The following is a 22,257-nucleotide window of genomic DNA, read 5'->3' on the forward strand; positions in this document are numbered from 1 at the left end:
TCTCTCATCTGTCCAAAGAAAGTAGAACAGCAATTAAAAAAAAATAAAAAAATCCATCTACAAAATTAAAATAAAAATAAAGAATTCTGAACTGAAAAGCCAGGCTTACCTCATAGGTTTTAAAAATTATTTTATTTTCCTCTTGCAACAACAAAATCCCAGCAAAGGGAAGAGAGAAGAGGATATTACTTGAAAGCAACCACAAATCGAACTGTTGGACTGCTTTATCATTTGTGCTGCTGGTAGGTATCAAATCCCAGCAGGACTAGTGTAAGTTGGCCTGAGTAATGGTAGCAAATTTCCAACACATGCAGGTTTTGTCTGCCCATAGAGCTGGGGAATACGACTTCTGTCTGGCTGAAAACCAGTGAACCAGAGCAAGAGTCACTGAACTAGTAGGAGAAAGTTCCTCTACCTCGTGGGCACTTGGGGTTCAAGGAATCATCTGAAGCTGTTTCTGATTGCAGTGGTAGCCTCAGGAAAACATGGAAGTTTTCAACTTGTTTGGGTTCTAAATTGGAATTTTTCAGAGATTTTAAAATATATGTATTCTGAAATGTCTTAAATTTTCTTGAGATTTTTTTTTTCCAAACTTCTGAATGTTTTTGTTGTTATTTGAAACTGTTCTTTGAACACAGTATTTTGAAACACATATGACCTTTCAGGAAACACCAAAGCCAAATTCTCTTTGTTTAGACAAAAGCCAAGTCACATCTATTCGACAGCAATCCTTACAAAGCCTCCTGCTCCTGAAGGGGCTTTCTGCAAAGAAAGCCACAACGGGAGCTGGTGCCAGGGCAAGAGAGTTAGGGGAGAGAAGGTCACCAAGCACCCTCCCTACTCATGGACTGCCAACACCCACCATGCAAGCTGCCACCCACCAGTTGTGCTGCCAAGAGGTGCTCCCAGAAATACTCTTGGGTGGGTGCACAGCCTTGGTGGCACGGGGACCAAAGCTGCTTTGCCCCAGTGGCTCCACAGGCCCCAGTCTCCTTGGGCAGCGTTGAGAGCAGACCTCCTCCATAACAGGAGGCCTCCTGCCCAAAGCCTCTTTAAACACTCTTTCCTAAACTGCTTCATGCTATTTGCTCTTTAGCTGTCTGCTCTCTGGTCACATACGCACACAAGTCTTGGCCTGTGTGCTCTCCACGGGATAGTGATCTCCTAAGGATAAGAGAAATCCTGAGCAGCAGAGGGTGCTGTGAAAGCATTTGTGAGGGAGGTGATCAACATGGACTATCTGGATCCACGTGGTGTTGCGGAGGCCAGGCCTGGCTCAGAGAGGACATTTGGTGGTTCCCCACAGCCCTGAGGAGACGTGAGGGGTGACTGGGTGCTGCTTGCCCATGGCCACACGGGGCAGAAATTCTGCAGGGATGGAGCCTTCTCTGCCAGGAGGATGGGACAGGCCACTCTTGGTCCAACCCTGCACTTTGGTCACAACCCCATGCAACACTACAGGCTTGGGGCAGGGTGACTGGAAAGCTGTGCAGAGGAAAAGGACCTGAGGGTGTTGGTCGATGCTCGCCTGAACGTGTGCCAGCAGTGTGCCCAGGTGGCCAAGAAGGCCAATGGCATCCTGGTTGTGTCAGGAATAGTGCAGCCAGCAGGACCAGGGAGGTGATTGTCCTCCTGTACTCTGCTCTGGTGAGGCCACACCTTGAGTACTCTGCTCAGTTTTGGGCCCCTCACTACGAGAAGGATGTTGAGGCCCTGGAACGTGTCTGGAGAAGGGCTATGAAGCTGATGAACACAAGTCCTGTGAGGAGTGGCTGAGGGAGCTGGGGGTGTTTGGTCTGGAGAAGAGGAGGCTCAGGGGAGACCTCATTGCTCTCTCCAGCTACCTGAAAGAGAGGTGTGGGGAGCTGGGGGTTGGCCTCTTCTCAAAGATAACTAGTGACAGGGCTAGAGGGAATGGCCTCAAGTTTCACCAGGGGAGGTTCAGGTTGGGAATTAGGAGACATTTCTTAGAGAGAGGGATTAGGCATTGGAACGGGTTTCCCAGAGAGGTGGTGGTCACTGTCCCTGGGGGTGTTTAAGAAAAGGTTGGACCAGATGATCTTGGAGATCATTTTTTTTTAATGATTCTGTGATTCTGTGATTCTCTGATTATTAACCGTAATGCCACCAGCTACATTTGTGCTGCTTCAGCTGGGTGGGTAGTATGCATTCACTGTGCTCATCACAATGTAGTTATGTTCTGCTGTTTTTTCAATAGCACTGAGCAGCAGTGGATGGGGAGGAGCATGGAGGCCTGTGCCCCAGCCTGCAGTCTGATGAGTTTGGGTATCACTTGGAAGCTCAGTAGAGGTGCAGCAGAGGTTTCTGTGGCAAGCAAGATCTTTATCTGCAAGGATATAGAGCCTGCCTAGCAGCCCTTATCTGTGCTAGACTTTCTGTTGCACAAAGATCTGCTGCTGCAAGACACTTTCTATTTTCTAAGATGAAGATGAGGGCTTGAAGCTGGAAAGTGAGATGTACTCTTTCAGTGACAGCAGCACAAAACACCATCACCATGTGCTGGAAGACTCTGCAAAGTCTTCATTTATGCTTCAGGCCCTCAGCAACGTGCTGCAGCTGTGAAGTTGGCCCTGGTGTGAGATGGGGTCAGTCCACAGACCTCTGGAGTCTGCTGCTACCCAGCACTGCCACTATGCCTTGGTTGACTCTGCATTTCTTCTCTTTGCAGCTGTGGAGGAGTGAGAGGGGAAGAAAGAAGCCCCTCTGTAGTTCCCTCCTTGTTTTCTTGCTGGTTATGTAGCTTATTTTTGCTCCTTTTGAAGAACATCAGGAGAGGCTTTTCTGTACTGTTGAGTTTAATTTAACAAAAAGCTCGAGTTCAGGCTTTTTCTGGTTTGTTAGCAGCAGAGTGTGAAGTCCGCTACTGGAAACAAACAAAAAACAACAAACAAACAAACAAACAAAAAACAGAGCACCTCTGTGTCTGGATTGCTGTCCTCCTTTGTCACCAGAGAAATAAGCAAGGTTTTGTGCATTTCCATTGCTATATGGCAAACCCCCATCATCCACTCCCTCTGAAGCTATTTTGTAAAGCATTGCAGAATGGCAGCTGGGCAGAAACATGGCATTAACTTTAAGGACTGACTGATGCTTGGCTGCGGACTGGTGGAGCAACTTCCTGAGTGTCCTTAGGTCCCTCCATATTTTTCAGCACTTTCTTGGTGAGGGAAAGCACACCTTGACTTTGGCTTTGCTTTTGTTGATTAATGGCCATGCACATGCTGTTTGTCTGCTCACCATCCTCTGAGCCAAAAGCTAGTCTTATTCTCCAATGATGTTCATAGTCTGCATCCTTTTATAGCTTGGTTTCACTATAAAACACAGGTCTGTCTTTATGTGAGGGGCAGCTCAAGGAGAAAGGGTTTCTGGACCCAGGCTGCTGGAGAACAAAAGGGTCAATCCTGTTCCTGAGATCTGTGGGGACCACAGTCCCGCAAGCAACACATTGCGGGGCCACAGCAGTGTTGCCCCTGCTTATACAAAACATGTCCTCTCTCTTCGGGGAGCAGCAAGGCCGGGGGAAGCCTCATCCACACCTGGGAGCCACCAAGCCTGTCCATAGGATAAGGCTGGATTAGTATCACACCCTCGAGCCATGGTGGTGGGGAAGGCTGCCGTGGCACATCTGCTGGTGGAGGTTGTCTCCAATGCTGGAGGTGCTGGGGAGATGGTTCTGTGCTGGAACAAGGCTGGGAGCTGGGTTTGACTGAGTGCTTTGGTCTTTGAACAGCAATCAAATGCAAAAGCCGTTTTTAGCCCGTTGGTAAGTAGCAGGCAAGGTAATTCCTAGGTTTGGGCTCTTCTCATTGCTTCTGACATCTGCCTGAGAGGGAGCTGTGCTCCTGCTGATGGTCCTCAGGTGTTGTTCTTCATACCCCAGACACAGTCCTGCATCTCAGAACCATTCCAGTGGTCTAAACCCTATTCGTATGCAGCGGGGATGAGTTTTTGTTTGTTTGTTTGTTTGTTTGTTTGTTTTTGTTTGTTTGTTTGTTTGTTTGTTTTCCAGCAGAAAACAGCATGAAGTGCCATGCACAGCTGCCTTCTCACAATCTGTTGGGTGGCACACAGATTGAAGCACTGTTAATGAACCCTAGGTAAAGGGACTCCAAACACAATTTTGCTACAGGGTTCACAGCCTCCTGGAAGAGCAAGCCATGGATGGATGGCTTGAAAAGGAGACAAAGTGCTTGTTGGTCACGTGCCAACAGCCTCGGGGTCCCCAGGGAGCAAGGGAGGGCTGTGAAGGGCTCTGGAGGCAGGGGGAGAGATCCATGGGCATCACGAGAGGGCTGGTCTCATCATGGTCTTGGCTGTGCCATGGCCATGGTCTGAGCTGCCCAGGGACCAGCAACTGGGGCAGCTTTCTGGGGCCTCAAGTTCCCAGGGTTCCCAGAGGCCCTTCTCAATGACCAAGCTGCCAAGAGCAGCTGGTTTCTGTAGGTGAAAGCTACTGGTTGTTCCTTGCCAGCATCTCACTTGAACGCTTAACTGATGATCCATCTAATATGTCAAGCTACTGTGACCTCCTCTTTCTTGGATGACACTCTTGTTCCTTGAACAAAATCAGGAAGCAGCCTGTGGACCTGGTGCTACAGCATCTTACTGGGATAGATAGGTTGTGATGGTCCCTTGCTGGACCAGTGGGTTGATGAAATGGGCCTCCCTGCCCTGTGCAGGAGACTTCTGGAGACATCTGAAGGTTTGGCTTTGGGCTGAAGTGCAGCCAGTGTCACCTGCTCTAGCTGTAGAAAGGCTGTGTTATAGGAGCAGTGCTGGAGGCAAAAATGCCCAGAGGTCTCTGCATTACTGCTGGGTCTCTGTGTGCTGTGATGAGCTCTTGAAAAGCTTCATCATGCATAATGAAGCATGGTCCATGCACAGAAGACATGAGATTCTGGAATGATGCCTTCAGTGATGTCAAAATTGGGTCTCAGCAGACATAGACACCTGAATGTAGCTGCTGGGCAGATGTGAAGCAGTGAGGTCTTTTGAACTACCTAAAACACCACTGGACGTTGGAGGGTTTGCAGAGCCACATGCAGACACACCCAGCATTACTCATGTTACATGAAGGAAGTCATGCCTGCAATTTATGGAGTAAGGAGATAAAACTTTCTGTTGTCTCAGCACCCAAGTACTTCAAACTTCATGGTTGCAATTGGGGCACTACATGAGGCCTTGTAGCTGCAGAAGAGCTCAGGAGAAGAGGCATATATGACACCCAAGAAGTTCACAGGTAATGCATCCACTTTGACCTCTAAGCCCTTCCCTCCTTTGTGTCACTTCATCAGGCTGCCCAGAGATAAAGCAGCATCCCTGGTTCTGTCCCTCTGGATGATGCCTGGATGGGGAACGGTGAGTCTAGAGGACAGCCAGACATTTCTGCTGAGCAGGAGGAGCTCGGGGAGTTCTGGTGCTCAGATACATGCTTTGCTTCATGTAGGGAGCTGCTGCAGGACTCTGCTTCATGGAGCTGAGTGTCTCAGTGCAGCAGTCCTGGCTGCCCAGTACTGTCCCCACTTTGCAAAGCTCCTGACCCTGTGGGGTTAGTCCCACCAAAGCCTCCGCTCAGGAAGCTTCCTCACCAACAGTCTTCTGTGGTCCAGCTTTGAGTGTGTCGATCATGAGGTGCGACATTTCTCCTGCTTCTCTTTGCTCTTCCTGATACAGACGTGGGTTAAGATAGACAGACCCTAGGAGGTCTCTGGTCTCTACCTAGTCTCAAAGCAGGGCAATTTTCCAGCCAGACCAGGCTGTTCAGTACTTTGTCCTGCCTAGTTCAGAGCATCTCCACAGATGGACATCTCACCAACACTCTGGGCACCTGTTCTATTGCTTAATTACACTTACAAGATTTTTTTTCCTAGACATCTGCTGCATTGCTAGACCTTTCACCATCGAAGCAGCTAGACCTTTCACCAACTGTTGATCTTACTCTGCAGGTCACTGAACAAGAGATGGTTTATTATGTTGGCCTTTCTTGGGACAACACTTTAGGAGTGTTGAGACAGGAAATACCATTCATGTAACACTGTAGGGCCATTAGAAGTCATTAGAATGTCTGCTCCATACATAAGCAGCTTGCCCCAAATGGGAAGCTGTTACGAAAGTTTCCTCTTCTTGACAACCAGTAATATTTTGCGTGTCTTCTGCTCTAGCAATTGCATGCCAGTGGCTTTCCCTGCCACTTCTTAACCTTTTACTTGTATTTATGTTTTCTTGGATACCTGTGGTTAAGGCTGTCAGTGCAAGGTAACATCATATTGCATAAAAGGAGCCTTGGATCATCAAGTTGATAATGAAATACCTACTTAATTCCATTGTACTTCTCAGCATAGTTTTCACTCTTTTCTTGTATGTGTTTGTAGGTGCTTAAGTTCCAGCAAATATTTTATACTTCTTATACTTCTTTGGGTTTCATTGCATTTTCTTCAGTACCCCCAGGTGATTCAAAAACAAAACAAAACAACAAACAAACAAAACAAAGAACAACAAGACAAAATTAAAAAAAAAAAATACACAAAACCCAACTATTTTTGCACTCTATCCTCTCTATGTTCTTCGAAACACTACATCTTCTCTGATACATGCTATATCCACCAAAAGCATTGCAGATACTCTGTTTTCCACAACATGCTCTGGTTTGCACAAGCCACTGTAGAAGAGTTTGCAGGTAAATGAACTCTGCCCTTTGGATTGCTTGGATTGTGCTGTCAGCCCTGGATGTGAGTCCTGACATTTGTGCTCAGTGAAATGCCATGTGAGTGGTTTTAGCTTCCCACTGAGTTACCAAATCAGCCCTCTTCCTCCAGGACCTCAGCTGGGTGTGGGGAAAAGGACCTGTCATTAAACAAATCTCTTACAAAGTGCCACATCCTGCTTTTGCATATGTGTTTCAATTTAGGAAAACAAACAAAAAATAATCCCATTGGTGAAAACCACAATAAACATAGGTACATCCAAAACAAAGGTATTTCATGCTGACAGAGAAAAATATGCTAAGAAAAAGTGTTATCACTGGTGATACCATCCCAAAAAAGTTAGGAGCACTTTGTGCTTTGATCTGTCTTCATCTGTGCTAGATGATCACTACCTGAACTCCTTCAATGCTCAAAGTGTCCTTCCAGACCTGTGGATCAGCTTGGTCCATGAAAAACTTGGGAAGGAGATCTCTGTGGTCTGCAATCATGTCCTCAGAGCAAGCTGGAGCAAGAGCTAAACTTGCTGTTCGGATAGCATTGAACAAACATATCAATCATCAAGGTGAAGATCCTCCCGCTCTATGCAAACGGGTTGCTCAGTTTCCCAGGGAGGATGGGAGGGGGAGGAGGGGGAAGGGGTTGTGCTGGCACCCAGTTTCAACAAGGAATAAGCTTCCATGGAGTGGAAACTCCAGTCAAAACCAAGCTGCCATTGTATGTGTGGTACAGCGACATCTTCAGCCAGGACAGGTTGTGGTGTCTATGCTTGTACTTCAAGGTTTCTCCCATATCTTTGCTACCCAACCAGCTATTAGTGACTTGGAGATCTCTCATCAGCCTTCACTGAGATACCTGTGTCCTGACCAAGCCTTTCCAGCACTCCTGTGTTGAGGACTGAGGACAACATAGTTCCATTGCCTCTGCCCTCCTGGCTCTGCACCTCAGCACCTGCCCTGTGCACAAAAGCTTTTTCCTACCACTTCTAAGACTTGCTCTACACCCTATGAAGAGGGGGAAGCTGTTATGGTCTTTCTGGGGCTGTGCTCTCCAGGATAGTCTCAGCCTTGTGGATTGCCAGGACAGTCCCCTGCCATATCCTTCATCTAAAATCTCTGTTCTTAGCAGCTCCTAGTCTCTCATGTGGCATGCATCAGGGCTTCAAGCTGTGGGGAAGAGCAAGCTGCTCAGGCAAACTTGCAGGCAGTGGTTTGCAATAGATCTATCACTTCTTGTCTGGCCACAGAAGTCCAGTTTGCTTTCCAAAGCAATGGCCTTGAATAACCTCCTGATACAAATTTTGCCATTTAACTCTCATGAGTCAGAATTCAGAGAAAAGCTTGTGTAGGACAGGAAAGATGAAATGGGAAAAGAGCAGGGTAACTGGGACAAATCAAAGCCTTCATAAGCCCAGGACTGTATCTCTGAGCCAGTACACAAAACATGCTCATCTTTTTGCAGTGAACAAAGCAGAATATGAAAGGGACCTTCCCTGGTCAGAAGGGTTTGGCCCTGGAAATAATGCAGCCTGACTTGGGTATCAAATGGCCGTGCTGTGAAATGAGCAGGTTCAAATTTAGTCCCAGATCGAGCTTTCTTCAAACCCAGATGAGACATTGCAACACAAGCTCTAGACTTGAAGCTCACTGTAAAGGACCTGACCTTCTGGTTGTTCTGTGGAGACACAACATTGGCCAAACACAGCTGTTGCTTGTTCAGACCAAGTTGGAGTCCCCAGTCAGGCTGGTGGTTCCTAGAACTTGCACAAGCTGCAGGCAGGAGGAACCCTTCTCACTTAATGTCTTTGCTGCCATTAAAGACACAACAAAAAAAAACAGTTCAAAAAACAGGGCACATCAGTATGTCCAGGGCAGACATGTCTCCAGCAGGGGCTGGCAGTGGCTGGCAGTAAATGCCCAGGCAGGGTAGTGGCACCGAGGGAAGGCTTTCAAACATCACAGAGACTATTTTCAGCTCTTGTTTGACTTCACATAAAATGAAATGAAAATTCAAATCTGACAGTAACTGGATTTTGCCATGCCAAATGGGTGGGTTGTCTACCAGCCTTAGCCAAAGCAGTTCCCAGAAGAAGACCCATGGTGGTCTCTCCATCTCTGATTCAGAAATAAAGCTGCAGAGGCTGGTGGACAAAGCAGAATGCAACCCTGTTCCCAGCTCAGAGAGCAGAAATGTTCATGCTGGGCAGCTGCTTCTACACCAGGGAAAGGTCTAAAGGAGGTCTGTACAGAAGAGGGGGTCCCAACCTCACAGCAAGCTCTTGCAGATCTATTGAATGAAGCAAGGAAAGGAGGCTCTGGGCCATGAACCTCTGGAGCTCCCACTCTGACTGTCCTGCTTTCCCCAGCTGTTGGAAAGTGGAAGATGTCCAGTATATCAATTATGAGAAAGATGGAAGAAATACGCCAAGGTGGGACCCCTGTGCTGCAATCTTAGTGAGCACTGCATGAGAGAAAGACAGTGTAGTCCAGGAACCGTTAATGCACTAATTGCTGGCTCAGGGATGACTATCAGTCTGGTTATGCTTGTTTTCCTCCACCTGTTTTTTGCCTGGATGCTGCTCTGCAGTCACACAGGTCCACCTCAGCCAGAGCCATGGCTTCAGTGACAGTCCTGCTGCAAGTGGGAGGCTAGGCTGTAGACCCCAGAGTTTCTGTCCTGCCACCATTACTCTCCTGGCAGGAGGAGTGGTGGTAAGGTTGGGAGACATGTGGTTGTAGGGGCCTGTGAATGCAGAGCTATCACAGAAGGTTGATGGTTGCACCAGCCCACATGAGATTTGCTTTGCAATCTGGATTTCCAAGAATAAAAGTCAGACTGTCAGTGCTGTGTGAAGCTGGTATTCCTCCTTCCCTTGGTGAGCCTCTGTCTCTTCCCTTTTAACCCAGGCATGGTTGAGTCACCTTCTCTAGGTAATGTGGTTGTCCCTGTGCCTGCTGAGGGCATGCAGAGCTGACATGCATTGCTAGTGGGTACCTGCAACAGGAAAGACAAGTACAAGCAGCTGGTGACCTCTTCCAACCTCAGAGCACATTCATTGCCCTTTGGATTACAGATGAGGTGGCTGGAATATCCATGAGGAGGTATGCCAAAAATGCAATTCGCAATTGCAGGGTGCCACAAGGCCTAGGTGTTCCTGATGATGTGATTGTTGCCCAACAGCTCGTTATCTGCCTTCAAGATGTGGTGCTTTGCTACTGCTCCCTGAGGTTTAGGACACTTGTGTCTGACTCACAGGGCTGGAGAGGAAGAGAGGGTGGTGTATTTGGAACAAGATTGGTCTTTCAGGTGCTTGATGGACAAGTCCCAGCCTCTCTGTTCCTCTTTATAAGCCAAGATGACCAGTTGTCTTGGTGCCGCTGTCCCTCCCGACTGCACAGACGAGCCTGGAGCAGAAGGTCAGGTTGATCTGTAACATCTACTCTCCTTCTAGCCCAGGCTATTGCTGGAAGAAATGTTCCTGACTGAATCATAAGGCTTTGTTTATAGCTCTGGTTGTTCATTTCTGCTTCTAGAGACACACATGGCTTTTTGGTGAGCATAACAGTTAAAGTTTCCTTTGTAGAGTCTGCTTTGCCATTCTGCACCTGAAGTCTTTGGGTTTTGTGAGCATGAGCTTTGGTGCTTCCCAGTGAGCTTAGGAGCAATGCAAGTCCTCATGGACTCATGGTCAGACTATTGGGCTCTTGTCAAGTGTGTTGTTGTGCTCTGGTAGGTACTTTGACTTGGTGATGGGGGGCAAATGCTGACAGGACCCACAGATGAGTTGATGGATTCATAACACCCAGGGTCTGAGCCTGGGGGTGCTATCATGTGATGTGGCAGCTCCAAATGAGATGAAGTCCTCTTGCTAGGACTCTTGTTCTGGGGTAGGAGCAGAGGATGCTCTGCTGCAGGCTGGCTCTGGACTGTGCTGAGTAGCTAGGGAATTTTCCAGAGTCATGGATGCAACTTGGATAACTTGTGCACTCCCAGGGCTTGGGTGCAGGAGGTGGAGACTGTCATTTTGTTTGGTCTGTATGTTATCTTCCCCTATTAATGCTAGCTGAATGTCACAGGTATGTGACTAATCCCTTTCCTTCCTCCTTTGCCACAAAAGCTTTACTCTCTTGAGGTACCAGGACAAGTTGCCTCAATAAATGGCTGAGTGCTAGTGATCTCACAGACGTGTGGGCTTTGTGGCAGAGCCCATTCCAGGTCTGAGCTATTGAGGTATGCCACCGTAATACCTGGATGACATTGGCTTGGGCAGCAGAGCCTTCAGTTATGGTGGTGTCTTCCAAGATATATGGGAAATTTTAGTGCTTCTTACTGCTGCCAGAGCCCACTGCTCAGGAGCTGGGCAAGGGGGTGGTAGGTATTCCTACCAATAGGAATAGTAGGGAGGAAATCCTCATCACAAAATGTTCAGGGTTGTAAGCTGGCCATGAGCCACAGAAACCATAGCCCTGTGGTTTGTCCAGGCCAGCCTTGAAAACCAAGGTGTAGAACCTTCCTCTTCTGCTTCCCTGCGTCTCAGGGCAGCCCCCACCTCTCACTTCCTTGTGTCCAGTCTGAAACTCCCTAGGGGCTGTCTGCTCTTTTTGCTCCTCTTTACATCATCTACCTCTTTTCTGGCCAAACTCAAACCAGTTGGCCAAAAGCAGTACTGTGCTCACAGGTCTTCTGTACCAGAAAGGGACTACTTCTGATGAATAAAGAAAAGCATGTTATCGTGGCACAGCATTTCTGAAGCAGCTTTGTTGGTCTTTGAGAGTTTTTTTTCCATCTCAATGTCAATGACTACAGAGAGAACATCATTGTTTAAAGCTATGACAAGGGATGTCGCAGTACATCAAACTCACCGGACAGGGGATAGGCACTCCTTCTTACTCACTGCCAAACTGGGTCACATTTTATTTTTATATATATACACCACAAAATACTGGAATACAAACAATGCTGCCCACCTCACCTGTTTGCTATGTGGCACGTGCAGCAGGAAAATGCAATTGGTGTGAGAACTCATGGTGAGTTTTGTGACAGGACAATAGCGGTGAGAAGCATATTGTTATGACTGGCTTAGGGAGGATGTCTGGCATCTGCTAATTCCTACGCAGGCCAAGCTCCTCGGTCCCTTGTAATCCATGCTGCTTGTTGAGGTGGTTATTTCAGTAATATGAGTTGTCTCTGATGCCCTCAGGCATGGACTGCAATGTCTTTCCTGACTCAGTGTAGACCTGGGCCAGGTGAGAACAAGGCCACTGTAATCCATCCCTCCATTCTCCTCTCCCTCCCATTCTTCCTTCAGTCCTGTTCTGAAATCGTTTGGGCTGCTGTAGGAGCATCTGGAGATGAGCTATCAACCACAGTGGTGGTTGCTTTTTTTTTTTTTTGCCTTTTTTTTTTTTTTTCCCACTAAAAAGATTGTGAGGCGTTAGATCAGGCTGCCTGTGGAAGTGGTTGAGTTCCCATCCCTGGAAGTCTTCAAAAATGTGTGGGTGTGGTGCTTAGTTACATGGTTTAACAGTGGACTTGGCAGTGCTAGGTTAAAGGTTGTGCTAGATGACCTAAGAGGTCTTTTCCAACATAAATAATTCTATGATATAAGGCAGAGAAAGGACAGAGAAGCTAGGGTCAGCACGAGTTGCTTCGGGAGGGTGGGGGGGGCAGGCTTCTGACTGCAGGGTGGGGTGGGAAGCATTAGGACATGCCGAGAAGCAATGCTGACATAGCAAGACACCACAGGACGGTGTGGGTTAGTGCCTCCAGCTCCTGGCCTGCTCACACCAGCCCTATTATCCCCCAGAGTGGCGAGATGTGGTTGCTGCTGCTGGTGGCCCTGGGCCTGGCCCAGGGGCTGCATGGTGCCGCCCTGCATGGACGAGTGAGCCGCAACAACCCCGAGCAATTCATGAACATCGTAAGTGCTGCAGGGCAGAGTCCTCCCCAGAGAACCTGCCAGCCTCTCCCCATTCCTTGCCCGCTGTCAGCACCCAGGGGACAGTGGTGGGGAGGGCACAGGAACCAAGTTTTCCCCATTTTTCTATTGTTGTCACTCACTTCATGCTCTCAGCCTGAAACTGGCCACTCTGGCCTTCCTCTGGTGTAGACGGGCCTCCAGGTCTTGCATGTGCATGTGAAGGTGACACCAGACAGCATGGTGTCTCTGGGTCAGGCTCAGGGCAGATGCAGCATGTCTGGATGACCTAATGGACACCAGCAGGTCACCTTTCCCATTGGCCTTCTGTCCCTGCAGAGCCAGAAGATCCGTTTCCAGGGGTACCCCAGTGAGGAGTATGATGTGCTGACTGACGATGGCTATTTCCTCAGTGTGAACCGAATTCCACACGGCAAAGGAGATGCTGGGGACTCAGGTGGGCTCAGTTTCATCAAGTGTGGAGTGGAATTATGACCCTGCTCAGAGGCAGGGCAGTGTCCAAGAAGAAATCAGTGCAAGCACCCACACCTTTAGAGATGGTTTTGGCAGCTAAGAGCAAAAAGAAGTTTTTGGTGAGTGCTGGTGGGGACGAAGCAGCTGTGAGCTGTCCCTGGTGACACAAAGGACACATGTTTTGCTTGTGGCAGAGCTGCATTGGATGGGACATGGCCGAATGAGCCCCACCACTAGCAGAAGGAGGGACCTGGTGTCTCCTTCCTTGGAGCAAACCCATGGCCCTGGGTCAAGGTTTCCTTGCAGTTCAGGGACAGGGATTGCAAAATGTTTCAGAGTGAAAAATCACCAGCAAATTATGGGGGAAGGGAATACTTAATATACAGCTTGCAGAAAATAATGCTCACTGAAGTGTGTAAAAACTTTTCCTTTCCATTTGGGAAGGGGTTTTCTTGTGTGAAGTATCCAGTTTCTTCTCCTTCAGGATCCAGGCCACCTGTGCTGATAGTGCATGGGTTCAGTTTAGATGGTGGCGACTGGGTGGACAATCTCCCCAACAGCAGCCTGGGCTTCATCCTAGCAGACGCAGGTTATGATGTATGGATTGGAAACTGCCGGGGGAACAGCTGGTCTCAGCGGCACCTGAACCTCTCTGTCCAGCAGGAGGAGTTTTGGGACTTCAGGTGAGGAGGACCACAAGGACAAAGCCAGGATGTGGGGCTGTCAGCACCACCCACCCTACATCCATGGGAGGCTGCAGACAGCCAGTGGATGGTAAATAGGCATCCCCTCCAGCTTCTCCCCTTGCTTCCCAGTTTCCACGAGATGGCCATGTACGATGTACCAGCCATGGTGTCCTTCATTCTGCAGCACACTGCGCAGGAGAAGCTGTACTACGTTGGCCACGCTCAGGGCAACTCTCTGGGTGAGTGGTGAGGAGGAGCCAGCTACACATGGGAGCTGTGTTGGCCCACGGCATACCCAGGTTGAAGGCAACCTTTGGGTCTATGCTGGGCTCATTGCTGTCCTCGGGGGGAGCTTTAGATCAGGCAGATCAGGTCTTTTCTGCCACTGCACATTCGCACCAGGCTCTGGCTGGTGGGGATGTCCAGGGTTCTGCCACCCCTCAAGACTCTCCATGCCTTCAAAACTAAACTAAAGCTTTAAACTAAAAGAGGGTAGGTTTAAATTAGACATTAGGAAGAAATTATTTACTCTGAGGGTGGTGAGGCACTGACACAGGCTGCCCAAAGAAGCTGTGAATGGCCCAACCCTGGAAATGCTCAAGACCAGGCTGGATGGGGCTTTGGGCAGCCAGGGCAGGTGGGAGGTGTCCCTGTGCATGGCAGGGGGCTGGAACCAGATGATCTGTAAAGCCCCTTCCAACCTAAACCATTCTGCAATTTTATGATTCTATGATTCAAGAGGTTTAACTTCAGCCACAGCTGAGAAGAGCCAAGGTGAACTTACCCAAACCTCTTAGTGAAGGAGAAACACTAATGGCAAGCTACCACCAGCAAAGAACTTTTTACATTTTATGCCTTACCCTTGCTTCAGATATGCTCCTCTTTCCCTTCCCTCAAAGCAGAAGTTCACTTTTCCAGAGGAAGAGATCTTTCCCCACCCAGCCCAGCTCTGAGCTGCTAGTCAAACCAAGGAGCCACCACCTCCTTCTATAAGCTTATTTTCTAGAAAAAAACAAAACAAAACAAAACAAACAAACAAAAACACATTCAGTCACACATCAGAGATTTCCTTAGTCAGACTGGGCATTGGGCCATATGCTACATCAGTGTTGTTGCTGTTGGGGTTATTGTGAACGCTTGCTGTTTTTCAGGTTTCATAGCATTTTCAAGCATGCCACAGCTGGCTCAGAAAATCAAAGTGTTCTTTGCCTTGGCTCCTCTTTACACCTTTCATCATGCTAAAGGTCCTGTGTTAAAGATAGCATTTTTACCAGACATAGTGCTGAAGGTATGCAAATATATATATATATTTTTGTGTGTGTGTTATTACCCTGTCTACTCCCAATGAATTAATGAAATTCAAGAACTTTCAGCAAGGCAAGTCACATTCTCTGTGTTGCAGTGGCTCTCCAGCCATTGTGCACTGCGCCCATGCCTGCACCAGATCTTGAAGAGGTGCGTGAAGAGATCAGAGAGAAGATCCCAGAAAGCAGGGATGTCCCTCTCTTTCCAGTTTAGGATGGCCACATTTCACTCTAAAACATCATTACCTGTCCATCATTACTGTTTTTTAAACAGAGGTGACAGACCAGTTACATGAGTCTGGCTATCCCAGGCAGACCACAGCTAGGCTGAGCTTTTGAAGTTGGTACATCTAAAGCAGTACACCAAGACAATGGGGACAACAGCATGGAGTGGAAAGGACAGTGATGTGTTTATGCTGCTCTGAGACCCAGATGTGACTGTGCGTCAACTGTATTCAGGAGTTACTTGTCAGTGCTGACTGGGGACAGGCAGTTCCTGTGAAGAGGGGTACACGACACACAGTGACCTGTTTCTTTGTGCTCTTGCAGACAATATTTGGAACAAAACAACTGACCCTGGTGGGAAGGGAGGAAAGAGCCATACTTGCCAAGACATGCAGCAACATGCTAACAGCTGAAGTTTGTGAAAATGAGATCTTCCTTATTGGTGGATACAATAAGAAGAACTTGAACACGGTAGGTATATTATCTCTTCCAGGTCACAGTGACCCACACTTATAATTTCCAGTTTCCCTGAGCTTTCCTAGACGTGTGGAAATACCTAATGAGCTACAAAAAAATAAGGCTTCTTCATGCCTGGAGAGTGCTGGCAGGTACTTCTTCCCCAGCCTGCTCTGGGTACAAGTGTTTTACCTGGATGCTGTGGAGTAGATATGCTCTGCATGGGAAAGTGGAGAGATGGTGGCATGGGAAGGTAGTATCAATTACTCACCAATCAAAATGTCTCTCCTTATGTAAGATGAACCTATGTTTGAATGCATGATCTACAGAGTTAGCAATACAAGAATAAGGAATAAGTATAAAACCCCCCAAAATTAAGGTGTAAAACTCACTGTTCAAGGCAGTGGGTATTTGGGGGTTTCTTTCAGTGGCATTCCCTGGGCTGCGATGTTAAACCTAAGAAATGCTGCTGTGGGTAAGAATCAGTAGTAGACTTGTCTGCAAATGCAAGGCAAATGCCTTATTTTCTGCTGACCTATGACTGTGTGACAAGTTTGAAGAAAAAAAACCTACTGTACCAGTTGCATTTCCATTTTAAAGAAATGGTTAAATGGTCTACCTTTAAAAGCTACTCAGCTCTGAATGGAATAAAGCTGCTTTTGCATATAAAAAATTACATTGCAGTTATAAAACAGAATGATTTTTTTTTTTTTTTGCCTAGACAGATTTTCATCATTCTCAAATCACTTAGAAAAAACTTTCTTTCTCCTGCAGAGCCGACTGGATGTATACCTAGCCCATTTTCCAGACTATACATCAGTAAAAACTCTTCTCCACTGGGGACAGGTAGGGACTCTGACTTTATGATGACTACAACCTATGGTTTTTAATCTTTGAATATGATATTTTACAATGACCCTTCATTCACCCTGGAGACAGATAAAGAGGTAGAGTTGGACAAAGCCAATAAAAGATATTTTGAAATTACTACACTGAAGTGTCCCAAAAGTCACAGATGCTAGCTGCTGCTTCAGGCTGGCGAAGGCAGGGCCACACAGATATCTGCTCCAGTAAGCACCCTGTGGATGTTCTCTTTGCTTCAGTGTTTGGGGTGAGCACTAGCAAGTGCAAACCTGGACACCAGAGCTGTGCTGGGCAACCTCACCTGGCCGCTGCAGCTGTCCTTTCTTTCTGGTGGCGCTGATCCAGGGCACCTGTTACTTGCATGGAGTTGACTCTTTGCTCTTGCTTTTTAGACTGCCAAAACCGGGGACTTCAAGCAGTTTGACTACAGGGAAAAGAATCAGGAGAAGTACAACCAGGTCAGTGGCATTTGCAGGAGGAGGAGTTTAGCATGAGGCTGGCTGACTGGGATGAGGGTTGCATCCTCCAGTGGCTGGTGTGTCCAGAGTACACCAGGACCCCATCTAATGGCATTATTAGGGTCAGAGCTGTGAATAACTGGAGTGTTTCCCCCCAGACCACCCCACCCTTCTACAGGATAGAAGACATGACAGTGCCAACCGCTCTGTGGAGTGGTGGTGAGGACTGGGTGAATCCACCTGTAGAGACCCAGCGCTTGCTCCCCCGCATCACCAACATCATTCATCATGAGCATTTTACTGACTGGAACCACTTTGACCACCACTGGGGCCAGGATGCACCACAGCGCATGTACAGGCAGATTGTTGCTCTGATGGAGAAAAATCCATGAACGTTCTACGTGCTGCCCTGGGATGGAGAACCCATTTGTTCCCACAAGCTCAGGGGCATGAGTTTTATGTGAAGTCTACCACTCTCTTCTTCCCTTCTTAAAAATGTCTCCTGTCACCCTATTCCACACAGATTTAATGGACTAAATATAATTGTCTAATTTCTGCCTGTTTTCTGTGACTAGAGACTAAAATAAACTCTCATATCACAGCCTAACTCCAACTTTTTGCCTGGTGGGCATTCCCAGGTTTTGTCCAGAGAAGGGCGACGAAGCTGGTGAGGGGTCTGGAGAACAAGTCTTACGAGGAGCGGCTGAGGGAGCTGAGATTGTTCAGCCTGGAGGAGGCTCAGGGACAACCTTATCGCTCTCTATAGGTACCTTAAAGGAGGCTGTAGCGAGGCGGGGGTTGGTCTATTCTCCCACGTGTCTGGTGACAGGAAGAGGGAGAATGGGCTAAAGATGTGCCAGGGGAGGTTTAGGTTGGATGTTAGGAGAAACTTCTCTACCGTAAGGGTTGCTAGGCATTGGAATGGGCTGCCCAGGGAAGTGGTGGAGTCACCATCCCTGGAAGTCTTTAAAAGACGTTTGGATGTAGAGCTTAGGGATATGGTTTAGTGGAGGACTTGTTAGTGTTAGGTCAGAGTTTGGACTAGGTGATCTTGGCGGTCTCTTCCAGCCTAGATGATTCTGTATTTGTACCCCCCTGCTGGGCTGAGGTGTGCAGAAGACCCTAGTTGCTTTTTTTATTTTCCCTTTTCCTGGCTCAAGACATTGACCTTCTGGGGACATACTGGAATCTGGCTGGCCCCAGACTTCCTGTCAACACATCTTCTCCCTTGGCTGCATTTTCCATACAATGATCTGGAGACCTTGGGGAACACACAACACTGATAAACAACCCTCCTCTTGCCAATGGGGATTGTCTTCAGCCACAAAATCAACAGTCCTTTGACATTTGTAATGCATTGCCATTATACGCAGTTTGATGAAAAGACATTTTGGTTTGAAATTCTACTCCAGGAATTGAGCATGTATTTTGGAGTATGGGCTTATGTGAAAGAAGGGTGGCAAGTGACCTTGTCTATTGCTCTGGACAGACTGATGTGAGTTAGCACTGATTAAAGGAGAGGAATGTTTTTCCTGGAAGGAAGTGGAAGAAAACCAGAGAGGTAGATAGGCACCACAAGCCCTAGGAGGCCGAATTTAATATGGCATGGAGTGTTGTCCAAGAATATCATTATTTGCTTAACATGTATGTTGGAAATCTGTCTCCCTCTTTCTCTCTCCCTCCTTCTCTCTCCCTCTCTCCATCCATCCATCCATCCATCCATCCATCCATCCATCCATCCATCCATCCATCCATCCATCCATCCATCCATCCATCCATCCATCCATTCTATAGATCTATGTATCTATTTATCCATCCTAACCTCCTGTGCTGTGTGATACTCAGCCATGAAGTATATCTAAGATAAAGCTGTGTGGGAGGAGCACTGTGAAATGAAGGCAGGGGTTGGAAAGAGAAATTATTTTCACAGAGGAAGAACCTGTGCATGATAGATTCCCCAGATATTTTATACAACATTGCTCTTGCTGGGCACTGTTTTTGCCCCAGGTTTTGCTGTGGGGCTGTCATGGTTCCACTCGAGTGGGCAGCTGAGCTCCACCACAGCCGCTCTCTCACTCTGCATTCTCAAAGAGAAATGGGGAGAAAATATGTGAAAAGGGCTCAAAGGTTGAGTTAAGGACCAGAAGATCACGCAGTAATTATTGTAACGGGCAAAACAGACTCAGCATAAGGAGATAGTAAGATTTATTGCCTATTACTAACAAGCTAGAGAAGTGAGAAACAAAGGAAAGAAACTAAAAGCACCTTCCCCCCCCCATCCACCCTCTTCCACCTCCTCCCCCCAAGCAGCGCAGGGGAAACGGGGGAATGGGGGTTATGGTCAGTCTACAGCACTTCTTCTCTGCCGCTCCTTGTTGGTCACTCTCGTCCCCTGTGCTGTGGGGTCCCACCCACGGGATGCAGTCCTTGATGAACTGATCCGGCGTGGGCTTCCCACAGGCAGCAGCTCTTCCAGAACTGCTCCAGATATGGGTCTGTACCATGAGGTCCATCCCTCAGGAGCAAACTGCTCCAACCTGGGTCCCCCACGGGCAACAGCTCCTGCCAGGTCACCTGCTCCTGTGTGGTCTCCTCTCCACGGGCTACAGGTCTGGCCCGGAATCTGCTCCGGCAGGGGTCTTCCACAGGCAGCAGCCTCCATCGGTGCAGGGCCACCTGCTCCACCGTGGTCTCCTCCACGGGCTGCAGCGTGGAACCCTGCCCCACCGTGGTACTCCATGGGCTGCAGGGGGACATCCTGCTTCACCATGGGCCTCACCACAGGCCGCAGGGGACTTCTGCTCCGGCGCCTGGAGCACCTCTCCCCCTCCTTCTGCACTGACCTTGGTGCCTGCAAGGCTGTTCCTCCCTCCTCTCACTCTCCCAGCTGCTGTGTGGCACAGCTTTTTTTTCCCTGTCTTAAATATACTCTCACGGAGGCACAAAACAACATCACTTATTGGGTCAGCTCTGGAAAACAATGGGGCCCTTACCAAACATGGGGCAGCTTCTAGATCCTTCTCACAGAAACCACCCTTATGGCCCCCTGCTACCAAAACCTTGCCACGTAAACCCACTACAGGGACCAGGGTCATTCTCCTCTCTGGTTGGCAGCCCCATAGTACTGAGAGGGAAGGACTTGCACTTTCATGGGGTTCAAGGCAAGGGATCACCCAAATCATAGGTGGTTTCTGTACAACATTCTCAGACTGGCTGCCTGTCCTCCTGACACTGCACACTGTGTGCCTGTGTGGAGATGGGAGAAAGTTCCCCTCTGATGCACCCTGGGATCTTGGATCCCCAACCCCCACTTTTTGGTCCCTACAAAGTCTCCTTGCACCCCTCTCTTGCTCCCCCACATTGGGTGGCATTTTCTGTGATTGCTGGCTGTGTCCTTCCTTTAGGCATCCTGAGCTGCGGCAGTTCGGCACCGCTTGGCTCTGAGGACAGCCTGCCTCCCCAGGGATGTGCCCCCCAGTTTTGCAGCTCTCTGCTGTCACGTCCCACCTGTGGGGAGGTGGGGAGAGTGACTCAGATTTGCAAATTAACTCAGTGCAGACTAAGGTGAGATAACATTCAAGGTATGTGCATAGATATTAACTGTAATAGGAACACGGAGAATATTCTGTCAATGTGTCAATGATGGCACTATCACAGTTATATCCACCTGAGCTATGCACCTTTATGGGAAATTGAGGTAGGCCTAGGGTTGCTTGGCAGCTTTGATGGAAGGAGAAAGAGATAAAAAAGGAAAGAACGAGATCCTAGATCCAGTGTTGGACCTCCATATGGTGGTAGTTGGTCTAGAGTGAGTCCCACTACAGATAAGTACATGCCCCTGTTTATTGGCCCCAGCTCTGGCAGTGGTTGGGACAAAGCACTTTTCCACACCTTTGCGGCAAATCAAGGGGAATGACACCAGGCCCTTCCCCATGATGTCTGTCTCTTGGGGTGATGGCCACCTGGGCTCAGAGCACAGCTGCTTCCGGGTCATTGCCTATACCTTCCCATGTCCCCATGGCCAGGGCAGCTCCAACACCATCGTGGCAAGGCTGTTTTTGTTTCTCAGAGGGGGCACATGCTTTGCAGGACTCAGAAAGGGTCATGAGGCTTCAGGCTGACTCAGCCAGGAGTGTGCATGCACCTGGGTGCAGAACTGCATGGTTTGCATGTGAGCCACTGAACCCAGATGAGGAGTGAAGGCACGGCCTGAGCTCATGCTGTAGGTAAATAGCCTAGAAATGCCCTGTGTGTTTCACACTGCAGTCCCTAAACTCACACCACGAGCAGGGACGGGCCAGCAGCGTGTGCATACCAGTGTGCAGCTGGTGTTGCAGGGCATGGGACCTCTACACCAACTCTTGTCAGTCTGCAAGATCACACACCAACCGTGGTGTCCACTAGGCAGAAAGCTCCCTCCAAAGACTGCGGCGACCCAGATGGAGGACCTGCCCAGAGACGTGGCTGTTCAGGCCTCTGGCTGCAGGGATTGCCTGAGCCTGCTGCTGCCAGGGGAGGGCAGAGGGGAGACCACCTGTTCTCAGGGAGAAGGTCTGCTCGCCATGGTGGCTAAGCTCAAGGCAGAGGTGGAGAGACTGAGGAGCATCAGGGCATGTGAGCAGGAGATTGACTGATGGAGTAACTCCCTGGTGTGCCAGAGGGAAGGGCGCTGGGGGGATGCCCCCCAGAGGGTGGTGGATCCCCTGCACTGTCGCTGTCAGGCAGAGGGAAGGGACCAAAAAGATAAGAAAGGTTGGAAGCCAGTCCCACTTTGACATTACAGGCAACTCCCCTCCCTACCTACCTTGCTTCCCCAGGTTCCCCTCAGTAATAGCTTTGAGGCCCTGGATCTTGAAGGAGAGTTAGGTGAGGATGCGGTGGAAGGCCTGCCTATGAGGTCACATCAGAAGAGGCAAATGACACCACACCTCAGGACTGCATCCAAAAAGAAAGAAGGGTAATTGTAGTAGGAGATTCCCTTCTGAGAGGGCCCAGAGTTCACCCTCATTGAAGGGAAGTCTGTAGTCTGTCTAGAGCCTGGATCAGGGGTATCACCAGGACACTCCCCAACCTGGTGCGCTCCACTACTGATCTTCCAGATAGGTGGGGAGGAAGCTGCATCCCATAGTCTGAGGGGAATGAAGAAAGACT

At 48.7% G+C, this 22,257-nt stretch overlaps 1 protein-coding gene across 4 annotated transcripts in view; it reads left to right on the top strand.

Annotated features, from left to right (window-relative positions):
• The window catches only part of LOC101797420 (lipase member M), a 49,844-nt gene extending 32,137 nt beyond the window's left edge, over positions 1-17,707 (top strand). For 2 of the 4 annotated variants that reach the window (XM_072040260.1, XM_038180975.2), the window contains 9 exons: positions 12,529-12,642; positions 12,979-13,096; positions 13,598-13,796; positions 13,929-14,038; positions 14,951-15,087; positions 15,653-15,799; positions 16,559-16,630; positions 17,041-17,106; positions 17,265-17,707. In XM_072040260.1, the coding sequence (XP_071896361.1) occupies positions 12,529-12,642; positions 12,979-13,096; positions 13,598-13,796; positions 13,929-14,038; positions 14,951-15,087; positions 15,653-15,799; positions 16,559-16,630; positions 17,041-17,106; positions 17,265-17,498 (1,197 nt within the window). In that variant the 3' untranslated portion in view covers positions 17,499-17,707. Of the gene's footprint in view, positions 1-9,982; positions 10,275-12,528; positions 12,643-12,978; positions 13,097-13,597; positions 13,797-13,928; positions 14,039-14,950; positions 15,088-15,652; positions 15,800-16,558; positions 16,631-17,040; positions 17,107-17,264 lie in introns of those variants that run through there. The other 2 variants (XM_072040262.1, XM_072040261.1) reach the window with 2 other exon arrangements.
• The last annotated feature ends 4,550 nt before the right edge of the window (positions 17,708-22,257 follow it).

Source organism: Anas platyrhynchos, chromosome 6 (genome assembly GCF_047663525.1).
Source record: "Anas platyrhynchos isolate ZD024472 breed Pekin duck chromosome 6, IASCAAS_PekinDuck_T2T, whole genome shotgun sequence".
Lineage (NCBI taxonomy): Eukaryota > Metazoa > Chordata > Aves > Anseriformes > Anatidae > Anas > Anas platyrhynchos.